The sequence below is a fragment of the Streptopelia decaocto genome, assembly GCF_964273445.1.
Source record: "Streptopelia decaocto genome assembly, chromosome: 2".
Classification (NCBI taxonomy): Eukaryota; Metazoa; Chordata; class Aves; order Columbiformes; family Columbidae; genus Streptopelia; species Streptopelia decaocto.
This window is the reverse complement of record NC_138655.1, coordinates 7,839,573-7,855,523: the sequence shown is the minus strand read 5'-3', so window position 1 is coordinate 7,855,523 and position 15,951 is coordinate 7,839,573. Positions and strand designations below refer to the sequence as shown.

Sequence of the window (15,951 nt, the reverse complement as noted above, 5' to 3'; positions counted from 1 at the left end):
TCCCGCCGCAGCTCGGCCCTCAGAGCGCTCCCGCAGGCCCAACGCCCGCAGACCCGCCGGCACCGATGGGGCTTTAGACTGCCGGGGAGGCTGCGAGCTCCCAAAGGGAAACAGGAGAGGGTCCGCTGTGGGTTTTAATGGGAGAACCCGCTCCCCGCGTTCTCCCAGCCCCGCGGGCCCAGCCCGCCCCGCGCAGCGTTACCACAGCGCCGCGCGCGCCCGCTCCCACAGCGGCGGCGGGGAGAGGGGAAAGGACAGCGCCAATCACCAATCAGAAGCTGCAGCTCGCCCCTGATTGACAAGGCAAACTACCCAATAGAAGTCGCCGTTTGAGTAGGCGGGGCGGCAGTGCAGGGGGCTCGAAAATCACCGCCCATTGGGAGGAGCCGGGGAGGGGGGCACAGCCCGGGGCGGGGCTTGGTGGGAACGGGGCGGAGCTTATGGGCGGGGAGGGGCGTGGCCTCAGCAGAGGTATTTAAACCTGGCCCGGAGCGACTCGCTCGTTCAGTCAGCGCAAGCACTGCGCGGAGGGTTGGTGTGTGTTGCGTGGCGGCCGCCTGGCGTGCTCCCGTTTTTGTTACGCGCGGGTGTCGGGTGGGCCCGTCCCGTCGGGGGCAGCGGCTCCTTCCCTCCCTTCTCGCCCTGTGCGCCTCCGCAAAGGGATTTTTCCGCGTCCCTTGTCCGCTGGGCGGGGGCGTCCCCCCCGGGGCTCGCTCCCCTTCCCTCCCCGCTCCCGGCCGGGGGTTCGCGGCGCTTCCCTCTGGATGCGTCCCCGCAGCCTCGGGCGGGAGGCGGCCAGAGGGAAGCGCTGCCTCCGAGGATTTACCGCCGTCTGGGACTCGAACCCGCAACACCGCCTCCCCCTTCCCCACGGGGGCACCCGGCGCCCCGTCTCCGCTGCCGCTCGGGGCCGTCACCATGGACGAGAAGTACCTGCCCGAGCTGATGGCGGAGAAGGACTCGCTGGACCCGTCCTTCACCCACGCCCTGCGGCTGGTCAACCAAGGTGAGCCCGGCGGGGGCGGAGCGGTGCCGCCTTGTCCCGCCGCGGTGCCGAGCGGCGGTGCCGAGCCGGATGGTGGGAGATGCTCAGTCAGGGGGTTTGCTCTTCTCTTTGCACCGCTCGGTGGTTTGTTTTTTTCTGCTTTGTGTTCAGGCTGGTGGTGTTTACCGCCTCCTTCCCCTTGCTGGGCTGCGGGCAGGAGTCGGGGGTTCTGCCCGGAGCGCAGCGGGAGCAGCGCGGCCGCTGCCCGGGGGAGGCTCCGCCAGCGGCCCCGGAGCTGCCCGGGCTGCTCCTCGGCGGGCGGAGCATCTCCCCGAACAGCAGCGAACGCTGGGCTGCCTGCCCCGATTTCTACTCTTTCATAGGTGTTTTTTTAATAATAGCGAAGATACGGTCGCTCACCTAGTTATAAATTATTCTGAGTTGAATTGTTGTGTGGAACAGCTTGGCTCTCCTGTGCTCTGCTTGGGCTCCAAGTCGATTAAATCCCCCGAAGATTTTCCTTTTTCATCCTGCTAATGGGTTTCTGAACAATGAACAGCTTATTGTTTGTATACATGTGAGCTTTTTGGAAAAGGAGCCCACAACCTGTGTCTTTTCCTAGGGACTTTTGGCTTTTTAACTCTAATATTGAAGAACCAACAGTGCGTTTTGGTGAATCTTTTAAAAACACAAGCATGTTTTCTTTTGCAGTTATATAACTCCAGATGATAAGCGATTCCTACCCCTTCTGCATCTGACATATCAGATATGCTTAAAAGTGCTGGGTCTTTGTTTCAATCATACTGTATTGAATAAACAGTAATTGTGTGTCATTTACAATATGACTTACTGCAAATTTGGGAATACTGTACAATTGGCACGTGACTTTCAAGTGCAGCTCTAGAGAGACAAACACTTGGTACAGTGCTTGGGTTGGCCAAGTAAAATAAGTTACCAGCTGATCTTCTAATATAACTTAATGACAGCTGAAATGATTTTGGCTGTGCAAGTGTACTGTAATTTCTATTACAGGAATAGGTCTAAGTCAGTGTGGCTTCTTTTAAGTGCCTCGTTGTAGTTTTTGAGGTGTAATGGACTTCAAATGCTCACCACTAAATCAGAAGGAGAAATAACTATTGTATTGAAATATTCTAGAGTTAGGGGCAGCTGTAACAGTGTCAGCTGTGGAAAGCATGTGCCATGTGACTTGTAGCTGGATGTCCTTGGTTGATATTTTGCATTTTTTGTAGTTTTGTAAAAAAAATAATGTTGATAGTGAGGAAAAGGAGAATTACGTTAATAGATATATTGTTTGTGGTAAATAAACCTGTTAAAATTTAGCTTGATGGCTGAGAATTTAAGGCTGCAAATTAGTGAAGTTCCTCTCAGAGAAGGAAGAATCTTTTTTGCAAATGTAAATTATTTTAGAAAGTTGCAGAAGTATGTGACTTGGTATTTTACAACCAGGGTTTATGGAGGTAGAAATTACTGTATGGCTGTTATCAAAATTATGATGTTTTGGGACTATGATTGTTTGAATTTCTCATTGAAGTGAGAAACCAGGGAACAGACAAACTTCTGCCTACTTGTATCATGTAATGCTTGGTATTTGCATGCATACTTTCAGCTCGAAAAATAAATTACACTGTCACTGAAAAATTCAATGCAGTACATGTGGATCCAAAGTATTCTAGTATGTCTCTAGACTTTTATCACTTACTTTGATAATGAAGTCTTGTATTACATCTGAAATATTGCACATGTTAGATGGGTAAAAAAAAAAAAGGTTAAACAGAGTGACTCTCAACTGGCTAACTGTAGTTTAAATGCAAATTTGTATAAATCTATAAATCTCTGAAAAATAGATATTTTGGGCAGTTATAGAGTCACCAAATAGCCAGATAAGGTGAAGTGGCTGTATAATACAAGTGGGAAGTGTAAGAGGGTGTTTCAGAAACCCATCCTGTTTTGACGCTGACTTTCAGCGACTAGTTCTTTCTTAATTGTAACAATTCTGTGCAGTTAAATGAAGGCAAATATTAGTGGAAATGTATATGTAATAATTCTGGCTTGTACTTCATATGTCCAATCCACTGAGTCCTTTCTGTGATAGTTCAGTGAACAGGTAAATGAAATTATTTGTCCAAAATGTTTAAACTGGGTTTGCTTAACTTTTCAATTTAAAACAAAGTATGTGTCTCAGTTTGGCTTCTTCCAGGTATGTGCGAGAATAACTTAGAGAAGGTTTTAAGTGCTTAAAATGACCAGCTCAATTATGTAATGGCATTTTGATGTCTTAATAGTGTGACGTTTACTTGAACAGAAATACTGTAGATCAACCAACTTTCTTTAGAAGCACAAGACTGATTTGTAAGAATTGTATGGTTGATTTAGTAAATTCTTTCAAGATGCTGAAGGAATTGAAGTGTCTGTACTGCTTAGACAGAACAGCCAAATCTCTAACAAATATCTAACCATGTTGAAATTGGGTTTATAGGGAAAAGTCTTGTGTCTAGACTTTCAAAATCTGTTAATTATAGTTCTAAAATGGAAGTGGACACATTTGCATATTATGCTTATAATTACAAATTGGGTACACACAAATTAGATAATTTTAAATGATACAGGGAAAAAGTGGAGCTTGACATGCTTTTTGGGTTCCAGGGTAGCCTTTCAGCTGAAAAAGAACAATCTGGAGAGAATTAAGATGCTGCCAGAACACTTTCCCGGGTGCTATTAATCTGTATTTCAGAATTAGGAGATGACAGCATCTCCTTTTGCCCTAATAAAACCTTATTTTAAGCATTTTGAAATGAAAGATCACTGTCCTTCATTGTTCCTGCATAGTACATGGAAGTGCTGATTTTTCTTGTTGAAAACTCTGCTCAAGTAGTTGATGGCTTTTCTCTTTGGGACATGAATAAAGACTTATTTCTTAAATTTTGCTTTAAACAGTCATTGAAACATTCAGCTGCTGCTTAAATGTTAGAACAGTAGGAATCTTATGCAGCGGACTGGACTATATCCTAATTAAGATGATTTACTTGTGTACTCGAGCACTAAGCCTTCCTGAAATAGGGATATTTTTATTTGTAAACCTTTAAACGTGTTACAGATTGAAAGTAGATTTATTTTGCACGTGTAGTAAGGTGACCATGCTACCAGGAGCAATTTGCAGCTCGTACCAGACAATGGGAATTGGAACATTATGTCCAATTATTACCTTGTAATAAGTTCTGTAATTGAAGAACTGTGGGGAAGATGTTCTGTGAAGAAGTAAGAGTTGAGTACATATCTATTTGTATTGTTCCTATTTACAACTCCCAGGTGCTCGTCTTTATGCAAAATCAGAAAAATATTTCATCCAAAAGATATTATGTGAAAATGATGGTTGTTCTGAAATCAGGGTAGCTCTTTGTGTTTATTGTTGCAAGGAACTGAGCAGCTTTACTTTTCAGCCTTTGAGAGCTTTATTTTGAAGGCTGACTTTGCCCTTGGGGTTGTATGTAAATACTGATAAATGTGCATGTTGATCATTGTAATTTCACAAGTGATGCTGGAAAAAAAACCAAACAACTGGAAGATCTGTAAGAGAAGAGTTACTTTATTTTTGTCTTTTACATGTCTGTGTAGTATTGATTTGTGACATATTTTGGAAATGTTAGGTGAAGTATGTGAAATTGCAGATGGAAGAAGCTAACTGTAAATAAAACATGTTGATACCAGACATGTTTTGTAACAGGGGAGACATTAAAATGGATGCCTGGCACTTGTTTTATTTGTGTAATGGTAAATGTGTAGGTGGAGAGGATCCTGTAACCCAAATTAGGGCAGCTGCAATGGTTACGAGTCCTGGTGCACTGCTGGAGGGAGCTTGTACTTCTCTGTGGGCTGTACCTCTGGAATTCTTCCTTACCAGCCTATTTGAGTGACTTTGAGTTAATATTTTAAATTGGTGAGGCTTCCTTTAAATTGTCAGCAAGAGGATGTAGAGGAATAACAACCCTTCCTATCAGTAGATGGCTGTATGTACCAGCTGTATATGGAATTACTGAGCCACATGACTAGTAGTGATCAGGAGAGGCAGCTGCTTGTGTGAGATTTTGTGGAGTTCAGTAATCAAACAGATCAGTATCTCCCTAAATATCAGGGAGACTGGAGGATGAGGAAAAGTGCACTGACTTTCTGCATTGGGAAGGGCATTAACTGATTTCTTTAGCAGGTAAATGATAGCTTTGTAAGAATACTTGAAGTAAGAACTTGTCAATTAAGGTTCCATAGATGTCTCTGATTTTGAATAAATCTGTCTTTGTATGCAAGGGCATCTGGATGCCTAGCAAATATTTTCTTTAATTTTCACAAATAGAAGTATATTTCACAATTCTGAAAGATGTACTTTCAGTCAAGTATGTAGTGAAGTGACATATCTTGTAATATAAATTGGTTTGATACTGAATCATCCACTTTCCTCTGAGAACAGATGTTTCATGGCATGGAACAGACATGTGGTGCTGCTCATTCCTGATCCATAATGATGTTAAACGTACATCATTGCTGTGTAACCTCAAACTCTCCTTCATTTCTCATTGTATTCTCAACCCTATGAGCAACACTTGTTTCAACTGTCTTGTTCTTAGATGCTGGCAAAACACCTTCTAAAGTTCATAGGTGTTTTGTAAAGCAAATAGAGCTGAAGGAAGCTGGTTGGGTTTTAAGATTACTTGGAGCATCCTATTAATTTGAATAAAATAGTATGTTTTGTAATATGCCCTGGAACCCAAGTTTGTTTGTTTGTTTTCAGAGTGCAGGACACTTTAAGTCAGGGGTGCCAAACTCATTTTCACTGAGGACCACATCAGCCTTGCAGTTGCCTTCAAAGGGCCAAATGTAATTTTAGGACTGTACAGATGTAATTAATCCTACATTTATACAGTCCTAAAACTGCATTTGGCCCTTTGAAGGCAACCATGAGGCTGATGTGGCCCCCGGTGAAAATGTGTTTGATAACCTTGCTTTAAGGTTTGATAACCTTGCTGAAGGCTAACTAGAAAGAAGAAACTCTTCTAGTAATCAGACTTCAACAGGCTGTGAAAATGTGCAGGTGGAATTGGTTATTTGACAGGCTCAGTGTGATGAGAAATTCAAGTGACAGTAATAGGAATGGATATGGTGTGATGGTAGCACCATAAAACCAGGGAAGAAGGCTGGCTTTGGTTTTATTTCTATTAAAGCAGCAGGAAAAGTAATAAGATTTGGAGTGGAGAAGAGATATTTTGGAGATTGTCCCTCCTGTCTCAGCTTTTTGTTCAGTAACACTTCAGAATTTCACATTTTTGTAATGGTTGCCTCTTTGCTTTTACTGCAGTGAAACTGTATTGTGAAAATCACAGGACTTATTCACAATTAGATTCCAGTCTTGATGTCTGAGAAGCCTGGGGAAGTGATTTATCAGGTATTCCAGTCATGTTAAGAGGGCTGCTGTGAAATGTGGCTGCAGATAATCATACACACTTCACCCTGGGCACATCGGGCCTGGACTGTGACTCCGGCCCTGGGTGATCACGCTCAGTCTGAGCCTGACTTCTGATTCACTTGCACACTCACTTTGGCAGTCAATGAGAGAGATCGAATTTAAAGGTTTCAAATTTAAACTGACATGGTTTGTCACTTCCAATCCTTTTCGACACCAGCCATGCAAATTAAAACTGTAACCTTCTGAGCGCTTATTTACTGGAGAGATCAGAAGGAAGGTCACAATGCTGAGTGGCTGCTCTTCTGGCCTGTGGCTTGTTTGACTTACAGATTTTAAATAGATGCAAGTTATGTGAACTTTCTGCCCTCAGAGTTTCCCCCCACACCCCAACTTCAAGTACAATTAAGAAACAAAAGAGTTTAGGATGCGCTTTGGTTTGAAAGTAGTGGGTATCAAAGTTCAGAATTCAGTGGCCTCTGTAAAGTACTCAGTGTGGTACTGCATGACTTTTTAATTAGTATTTAGCAGTTTCAGTAAAAAGCGTGTTTAAATGGATTAGCTGGTAACTGACACACCTAATAGTTTATGGAGAATTAACTGCCTCTTCTTAGCTGAGCTCTGCAGGAATCTTGCAAGCTTGATGTTTACATTATTAATACTGTTTTTCAAATAGAATATTAGAAAGGATGGGATGTTTGTACTGGGCAAGTGTCTTGATGAAGCGGGGTTATCTGACCTGGGAAAGGAAAATCTCACCTGTGCAATGGGAGCTGTGTGGTAGGGGTGACAGTAATTCTGGGAATTACTTTAAGGCCAAATATTGCTAGCTGAGTGTGACTTCCAAGTACAACACTAGCTAGAAAATTAATATCTTTATAGCCTTAAGGTAAAGCCATGAGGACATATGGGCTAGGGAATTTAATTTTCTTGTGACATTACAGGTAAAGATGTCCATGTGTCTTAATATTTGAGAAGATCATGGAAAAAAAAGACAGGGCTTTGCAAGCTTGAGGAGGTCTGCAGGCCTTTTGCTGGTCTGATTGGTTTGTAAAAGTGATTGTTGGCCTGTGGTTTGAGTGCGCTGCTACTTTCATAGACAAATAAAGATGCTAAGAGATGCTTTAAACAAGTGATCAAGTGTCTGACCGAAAAAGTGCAAGTGAAAAAATGAAGCGCAGTGCTTTAATAATGGACTATTAACTCTTATATATAAGAACTGGTAGATTTTTTGATTTCTTGACATCTTTGACTCTTTGATTCAATTTGGGATACATTTCTGGATATATGATTTTGACTAAATTCTTAGGCTTTTTACTGAACTGTCAGTAACTTAGTATATACAGTGATGTAAGCTGCCTATTCATGGCAAGGGGCAAATTAAAGAGTAGCAACTGGAGAGGTGGGATGAAGAAACGTTTTGAGCTGTGGTTTTGTGTGTCTCAACAGCTGAGCAGTGTGCGTATTATTCTTCATGCATTTATCCTATCTTAAAATATTCCTTTGCTTGCATTCAGCTTTGTCATATTTATCACTTATTGTTCTTTTGTTTTGTGTTGTCGTTTTTCATCCATTCACCTTATTGTCGAGGTAAAATGAGTCAGTAACTGGAAAGTTAAATGGATTTCCGTCCAATTCTCCATTTCCAGTTTCTGTTTTGCTGGCTGCCTTCCATTTCTTATTTTGATGTGTTTATCAGGCTTTTGGCTTCAGCTAGCAGCTCAACAGGAACAAAGTTGCAAGGCAGCAAACAAATGTCAGTTTAATGCTTGCAGTTGGTAAATCTTTCACTTTTTTGGCCGATATAGGTGTTTTTTAATAGGCCTTTATTTTCTAGGAATAATTTCTTGACAAAATAATAGGAAACCTAAAAGATTAGAAATCATTTCAGTAAACCTATTGTTCTTGCACTTAATCCAAAATAAAATTTGTTTTCCACTGCTGCTGTGCTGAACTTGGTATAATGTAGAGACAGTGAAAATCTGAAGTTGCAAATCCTGTGAGGATTTGCTGATTTTCTTCAACTTTATTAAGCTGTTTGGGTTGTACAAAAGGCATAATCAGTAGGGGAAGATGCCTTTTTTGTAGACAAAATCCAGGACAAAGTGAGAATTGCTGCTGTAGCTCTGATACAGAATGCTGCTGTTTTTACTGAATGCTTGGAGGGTAAATGTATCTGTAGTTTTACTGCCTCTCATCCAGTGACAGTATTCTGGTAAGCAGATGTATTTGAAAGCAAGAAGTTTTAGGTGTTTAGTCAGGTTTTTTTTTTTTTTGCTGCTTTGGGGATAATAATGATGTTTTAAAAAGATCTGAAATGAGGACTGCTTTTAATGCAGTTGTTCTTCCTTTCATGTCTCCTTTTCTGTTAACTGATAATGGACAAAAGTTTTGTTACTGGTTGCTTTTGATCTGTGTCCTAATTAACTCGGGTGATGGTGAGGCACCAATCCTGATGTCTCTGCTCAGCAGCCAAATTTCTGCTCCCCAAGCTCTTGAACCCTTAGACAGATACTGAGGATCTGTATTTTTTTTCACGTTGTCTTTTTCCTCCTACCAAGCAGAAATGGTGTGCTCCCTCCTATGCAGATCTGAGTGATAAAACAGTATGGGGTAAACCAGTGAAGTAAAAAAATCACCCTTTTCTCTTTTGCCTACCTTCAAAGTAATGTCAAATGATAGATTTCACTTCTGCAAGAGTGTAAGTGTTAAAGTCCATCATATGTTTGGTTCTTTCATGGCTTGTTGTTATGCTTGACTACACCCTGTACCTCTTCCTGAGTTTGAAACAGATTTTTCTATTCTAGACTTGCTGTCTCACACTTTGACTGTTCTGAGTTCATGGAGGTTCAGAAAACCTGGAATAGTTTTCCACTTTACTAATTATCTGACTGTTTTGTGACCACTTCCAGCCTGCTTTTTTGTTTTATTTTTTTAGGATCAAGAAGTCCTAAATTCAAGGAAGAGGAGTATATCACAGCTGAGTTTTGCTTCACTTACAGGGCTTCCCTGAAACTTGTGTGTGGAGTAGCTTCTCAAAGTGGAACAGTTTCTTACTAATGATTTGACTCAGTTTCTCAATTTAAACCCATGTGTGCGTGAAGCTGATCTGCTTCACAGCAGATCGCAGTGACACCTTTAGATCCAATTGATACTTAGTGCTTTTTTGGAGATCCTAATGATGTCCTAGACTGAGCCTGCAAGGTGAAAAGTGGCACCTTGGTACTGGATCTTAAGACTGGAAAGAACTTCTGTGGTCTGATTTGTCTTGCATAACACAAATTGGTCTTAAAGATTCTTTTCACTTATCATATACCCTTGACCTTTTCATTACACTGTGTATCCATGGTCTGGAAAAATGATTAGGCTTTTGTTGGCCTACCGTATAAAAGGATACAACAGAAGATTTATCATGGTTTTTAAAGCTTACTGTATCTATTCTTCAGACATTTTTTCTGCAGACATTTGAATTCTTCACAGAAGCCTGTTAATACCATGTGAAACAAGTGTTTGACATGGCATAATATCAAATGCATGTGAGGCAATTAATGACCTTCTAAGATTTCTTCCAGCCTTTTTTCTGTGGATCTTTAGTATCTTAGGCAATTATGAAGTATTATTATGAGCATACTTTGGAAAGAACAGAATAAGATTTCCTATAGGATACCCATAGAGTGTCTTAAATATACTGATGCTGAAATTTTGAAGAGATAACTTACCCAGGGAGATTTTTGGATCTTACTGCTCTATCAGGAAACTCCATTGTATTAGAGAAATCATCATCAAGCTTTTAATTTTGTGTGGAGCTTTTGCTGAAGGGCTTGTTAGACCATTTTTTGGAGTTATTTGAAGTACTGGCTGTGTTTCCAGCTGGGGCTCATGGTGCTGTAGCTGCAGGGCTGCTGTGGTGTCCCAGGGAGAGCTGGTGCTCAGTCCATCTGGCCATACTGGGGCTGCTGGAAGGGGGGGATCAACCCAAAAAGGAAAGCTGGGAGCCACACTCGAATGCTGGGTGCCATTGCTGTTGGCTTGTCACAATAACTCTTGCAGCCAGACATGTTCTGTCTGCTTCTTAAAACTCAGGTCCTTCCTGAGCGCCAGTATTCCATTGACTGAGACTTCAGTGCTTAGAGAATCCCTTTATCAGTATTACTTTTCACATAGCTTCACTATATGGATATAAAAAGTCGATGCTCAAGGTGTAAAGGCTTTAAATGGTAACTGGCCTGTTTGAAATCAGTGTTAGTTGTGTTTTTCTGCTTGGCCATCTCATCAGTATTTGTCTTTACTGCTCAGACCTTGATCGCAAGCTTGGTCTCGAATACAGACTGAACGCAGTGGCTGTGATAGAACTGCCTTATCTTTGGACACAGGGTTTCCAAATACAATGGAGATGTGGGTGGGAGCTGAAATAGCTTTGGCCTGTTCTCTTGATGTGTGCTTTAACTAGTAAGACTGCTGGCCATCAGTTCAATTTGATAAGTGTCAAATGTGGTTTTAAAAGAAACACTTTGTCAGACTTTTAAACTTCTTAGGATATGATGTTATTATCAGCTGATTAAATGGAGAGTGCAAGGAAACTGCCATAATATCATTTATAAATAATTTGTTAATAGATGCACTTAGTGTTCCAAACAAGGACTGTTATTTCAGGCTATTTGTAAGTTCTTTAAGTAATATTTCACATAGTTCAATCTAAGGTTAATTAAAAATGCTGATGTATGTTTTATCACATAAGTGGCAAGTAGCTAGCTGCAAAATGAGGACTATTAAGAACTCTAGACAAAATATCCTTTCCAAGTTAATGCCCTTGATAGAAGAAAATTGTGATTTGCTTTCTTAACCAGTATATCGTAATTTCTTTAGACTTCAGTGGTATGGTGTGCATTATGCTAACATAATGTATTTTCTGCTTCAGAGTAGCTTGTAGTCTCAGGGCACTGATCTCTTTTGTCAAGGTGGTCAAACCAGTGACCAGAGCCTTCAGTGCCTGGTTGTCAGGGCTAGAAGGCTGTGTTATCACAGTTTGCATGAAGATGATGCTGAAAGATGAGATGCTCTAGGCACTAAATGAAGTACTCGGCTTGCCGGGCAACCTTCTGCTTGTTTTCTTTTTTTGCTGGGGAAAACAGTGAAATGGATAGAAAAAAATCGAGTGGTTTTTTTTCCCACTTGGATGAAGTGGGATGTAAAACTATAGGTTTCATGCTGCACAGGCTTTTCAAGATCCTTTGTTTAACTTGATGCTATTGTATTGGAGTAATACCTGGCTGAAGTATCAACCTGTAGTTTGTAGTGAGTAAATTTTTCAGGGTAGCTATTCATTGTTTGTAAAACTGCACATGGTGCTAATGGTGTATGTATGTCTTGTCAGCATTGGTACGAGGTATTTTTGGGCACCTTGTTTGGAACGTTTTTGTGCTGTTATCAAAGCAGAGGTCTGAAGCTTTTCTGCAGAGTCATCTGGAAAGAGCTGGTACAGAGAATTCAGAAAGCAAGCAGAGTCCATTTATTCACATTTGGCACCTTAAAACATGGCTGTGCATATTTGTCAGTAATGGATTTCAAGCTGCGTTGTAATGAAACAAATGTTAGAACATTATTTTTCTCTTCATTTTATTGATGGCTACTTAGCTATTTGAGCTGTATCAATTATAGTCAATCAGCTTTTGGTAATAACCCCTTTTCCCTCTTCACCTTATGGTACTTCATCCTCAAGACAGCTGTCCTGACATGGGAGAAAATTTTACATGTAACCAATTGAAATACTAATAGAATAGTAAATGCAATTTCAAGCTACACCGCAAAATGAAGAAATAAGAGCAGATGGCCCCTTGAGAAAAAGTAGATTAAAGAGAATAGATGCTCCTGGACAGCTATGTAGTTAATCCCTTGGTTCTTGTTGAGTGGTACTGCCAATAGATAGTTGCTATGCAAGGGTAAAATAAAAGCTGTAAGAATTAATGAAAAATGCCTTTCCTCATTCTGTGTTCTTTCTGGTAATTTAGTGTTATGTTCATAATTTGAAGATACAGCTATTGTAAATTGGCATAGTAACCTGCTAAATTAGTTGTGTGTTACTTCAGAAAGGGATACTACAAAAAAGAGCGATCCTGGAAATGTCCAGTGAGGATTAATTGTAGCGTTTCTGTTAGCGTGTCACATAGCAAGAAAATGAGTCTTTAAACCCTCATGTAAAATTTGGTAGAGGTATTTGTGCCTATATGTCTGATGGCTTGAGGAAGAGTTTAACTTCTCCCTTCTTAAATGTTCTTTCTGGGTTTATTATTAGTGAATAGTCAGATTGTGTTCAGTGAAGCACCTTTATTTCTTGGGTTTATGCAAAGCAGCACATTCCAGCATTTCAGGTGGTTATTCTACTTGTAACTAGGCAAGTCATTCCTGCACTTGCTCTAAAATCAATGAATGAGGAGCAGGGGAGTGAGATTTGAAATTAATACGCATGTGAAGCCTTTAGGAAGACTTATTTATGGGACCATGAGCACCCAGTATGACCATTTTGGTCTCTCTTTCTTTCCAAATGCACTTTTATGGTTTGTTTCTCTGATACAAGGAGTAATAGAACAATCTGCCATATTAAGTGCTTATTGCTGACTCAGCTATCCTTTGTCCTTTGGGCACCAAGACCCTGAATTTCTTAAGCAGCTCATCCCCTTGTCCTCTACCACACCTAGAAGGTAACTTGATGCTATATTCAGAGAAACTGGAGCATCAAACTTTTCTCATATAGAAGCAATTTAAATGTCACTGAACCAAGTAGTAATGGTGCTTCAGGTTCTTGGCATTTGCGCTTCTTTCTTGGCTGACAGAAGTGATGAAGGAGCAGAAATTTGAATATATGAGATTATGAAGGCAAGTGGGGGACAGGCTTCTGCATTTTCCCAGTGCTACTCATATCTTAATGTGACTGGTTCAGCCTTGGCTTGTATGTAGATGCAGTTCCCTGGCTGTGAATTTTTCCTCTGTACTTCAAGGTATCAGCTGCTTTGTGCATTTGACACTTTGAGAAGTTGATTATGTAAAATATATAGAGATGTATCAAAATCTGCTATTTAAACTATTAAATATAGCATTTGCTACCACAAGAAATTTCATAATGGACAGAGTCATCACTGGGGAAAAAGTTGTAGTGTCTAGTGAAAGGTGGGATTTTGAAATTAGCTGGATTGAAACTATTAACATCTATAAAATTCGTCACTTAAGTACACAAGAAACATGGCTTCAGAAACTGCAGCAGAACCAATGCATCACATTTTCCACTTCCACATAAGCACTTGACTTTGAACTGTCTTTGAAAGAAATCTGTAAGACTACAGAATTTACAGTATCTTGGCTGCTGAGTAGTGGCACGGAACATCATGCAGGTATTCTGCTTCTTACAGCTATAACTTAACCATGTCTATTAGAAAGAAATTTGGCCTTGGGTTTTTAAAAATACTTTTTACTGAAGATGCCTTTTTATAAACAGATTTACTAACCTGAAATATGACTTACTCAGAAGGAACTGTTTAGTTCTACCTAAGCTAAACACAAAGACACTTTTTTTAGAAAAATTTTCTTATAGCACATAGAGCCATACTGTAAATGCTACTAAAACTGTAGTGTATTTTGTTTACAAGTTGTTTCAGTGAAAGGATACTGACATATCAGTTATTGGAGAGATTTATGCAGGTATAAATTATGAAGGTCTGTTTCATTTTTTTCTTAAATCTGGAAAATTGAGTAATGTTCTATTAAATGAGTGCTAGAAATGCAAGTTAAAGAAAAACTTTATCTGACAGATGTTGTAAGAGTTGGAAGATTACTTTCCTCAGTGAAGGTGCTACATGGATAAGCACATGGTCCTCCAGAGAACAGGCTTATTGCAGACTTGGATCTCACTTTCCTGGAGAAACTGGTCTGTTGGCAGAGATGCTGGTTCCTTCCCTTCTGAATTGCAGTTGGAAAGAGTCCATGAGCTGGAGTTTTAAGGTTTATCACACTTCTAGGGAAGTCTGATCTCGATCTAAAATTCCATGAAATGATTCAACTGTTTTTATGAGAATAAGTTGAATAGAATAATTTTTGGAAGCAATTGGATGTGGTAGCAATCTGCTTAATGCTGTGTAATAGGTATCTTTGTACATGGACGATATATTTGTGATTCACCTGCTATTGAGCATTTGGAAGAGAGTAATTAATGTTACCCCTCTGCTAGTTAAAAATTAACTTGAATATGAAGAGTTTTTAACATTTGATTTATATTGACATCAAATTTCCACATGATTTTTTAAGTTGTACTTTCCCATCGGGCAGTTGATGTACAAGCTGCCTTTGTATGTTTTTCTTGCCAAACTGTTACTGTAGCCAAGGACTGTAATGGATGAAAAATAAAAGTACTGCCTACAATAATTGTACCAAAAGTAGTGTTTTGCTTCTCTTGTCTGCTGGCAGTGGCAGTAATGGCCTTCTGAAGGATTAGAGTCACAGAATGTCAGGGATTTGAAGGGACCTTGTATGATTATCTAGTCCAAACCCCGCACTGGAGCAGGAACACCCAGATGAAGTTACACAGGAAGGTGTCCAGGTGGGTTTTGAATGTCTCCAGAGTAGGAGACTCCACAACTTCCCTGGGAAGCCTGGTCCAGTGTTCTGTTACCCTCACCCATAAGCTGCTTCTCATATTTAAGTGGAACATCCAGTTTGTACCCATTGCCCCTTGTCCTATCATTGGTTGTAACCGAGAAGAGCCTGGCTCCATCCTCGTGACACTCACCCTTTATATATTTATCAATATTAATGAGGTCACCTCTCAGTCTCCTCTAAGCTCAAGAGCCCCATCATCTCCCTCAGCCTTTCCTCACATGGGAGATGCTCCACTCCCTTCATCTTTGTTGCCCTGCACTGGACTCTCTCCAGCAGTTCCCTGTCCTTCTGGAACTGAGGGGCCAGAACTGGACACAATATTCCAGGTGTGGTCTCACCAGGGCAGAGTAGAGGGGCAGGAGAACCTCTCTGACCTACTGTCCACCCCCTAATCCACCCCAGGTACCATTGGCCTTCCTGGCCACAAGGGCCCAGTGCTGGCTCATGGTCATCCTGCTGTCCACCAGGAACCACAGGTCCCTTTCCCCTACACTGCTCTCTAATAGGTCATTCCCCAACTTACACTGGAACCTGGGCTTGTTCCTGCCCAGATGCAAGACTCTACACTTGCCCTTGATATATTTCATTACATTTTTTCCCCGCCCAACTCTCCAGCCTGTCCAGGTCTCTGATGGCAGCACAGCCTCTGGTGTGTCAGCCACTCCTCCCAGCTTGGTGTCATCAGCAAACTTGCTGACAGTGCACTCTGTTCCCTCATCCAAATCATTGATGAATATATTGAATAATACTGGCCCCAGTACTGACCCTTGAGGCACTGCACTAGATACAGAGGTGTGTTAAAGTAATTCTGAGTGGTGCACTAGAATTAGTCCTCTTTTTACATGCACCA

At 41.0% G+C, this 15,951-nt stretch overlaps 1 protein-coding gene across 3 annotated transcripts in view; it reads left to right on the top strand.

Moving 5' to 3' along the window:
• Positions 1–521: 521 nt before the first annotated feature.
• KHDRBS3 (KH RNA binding domain containing, signal transduction associated 3) overlaps positions 522–15,951 on the top strand; it is a 95,991-nt gene continuing 80,561 nt past the window's right edge. For all 3 annotated transcript variants that reach the window (XR_014183173.1, XM_082043767.1, XM_082043766.1), the window contains exon 1: positions 522–1,006. Coding sequence is in view for 2 of the 3 variants with exons in the window: in XM_082043767.1 (XP_081899893.1) it covers positions 919–1,006 (88 nt within the window). In the remaining variant the exon portion in view is untranslated. The remainder of the gene's footprint in view (positions 1,007–15,951) is intronic.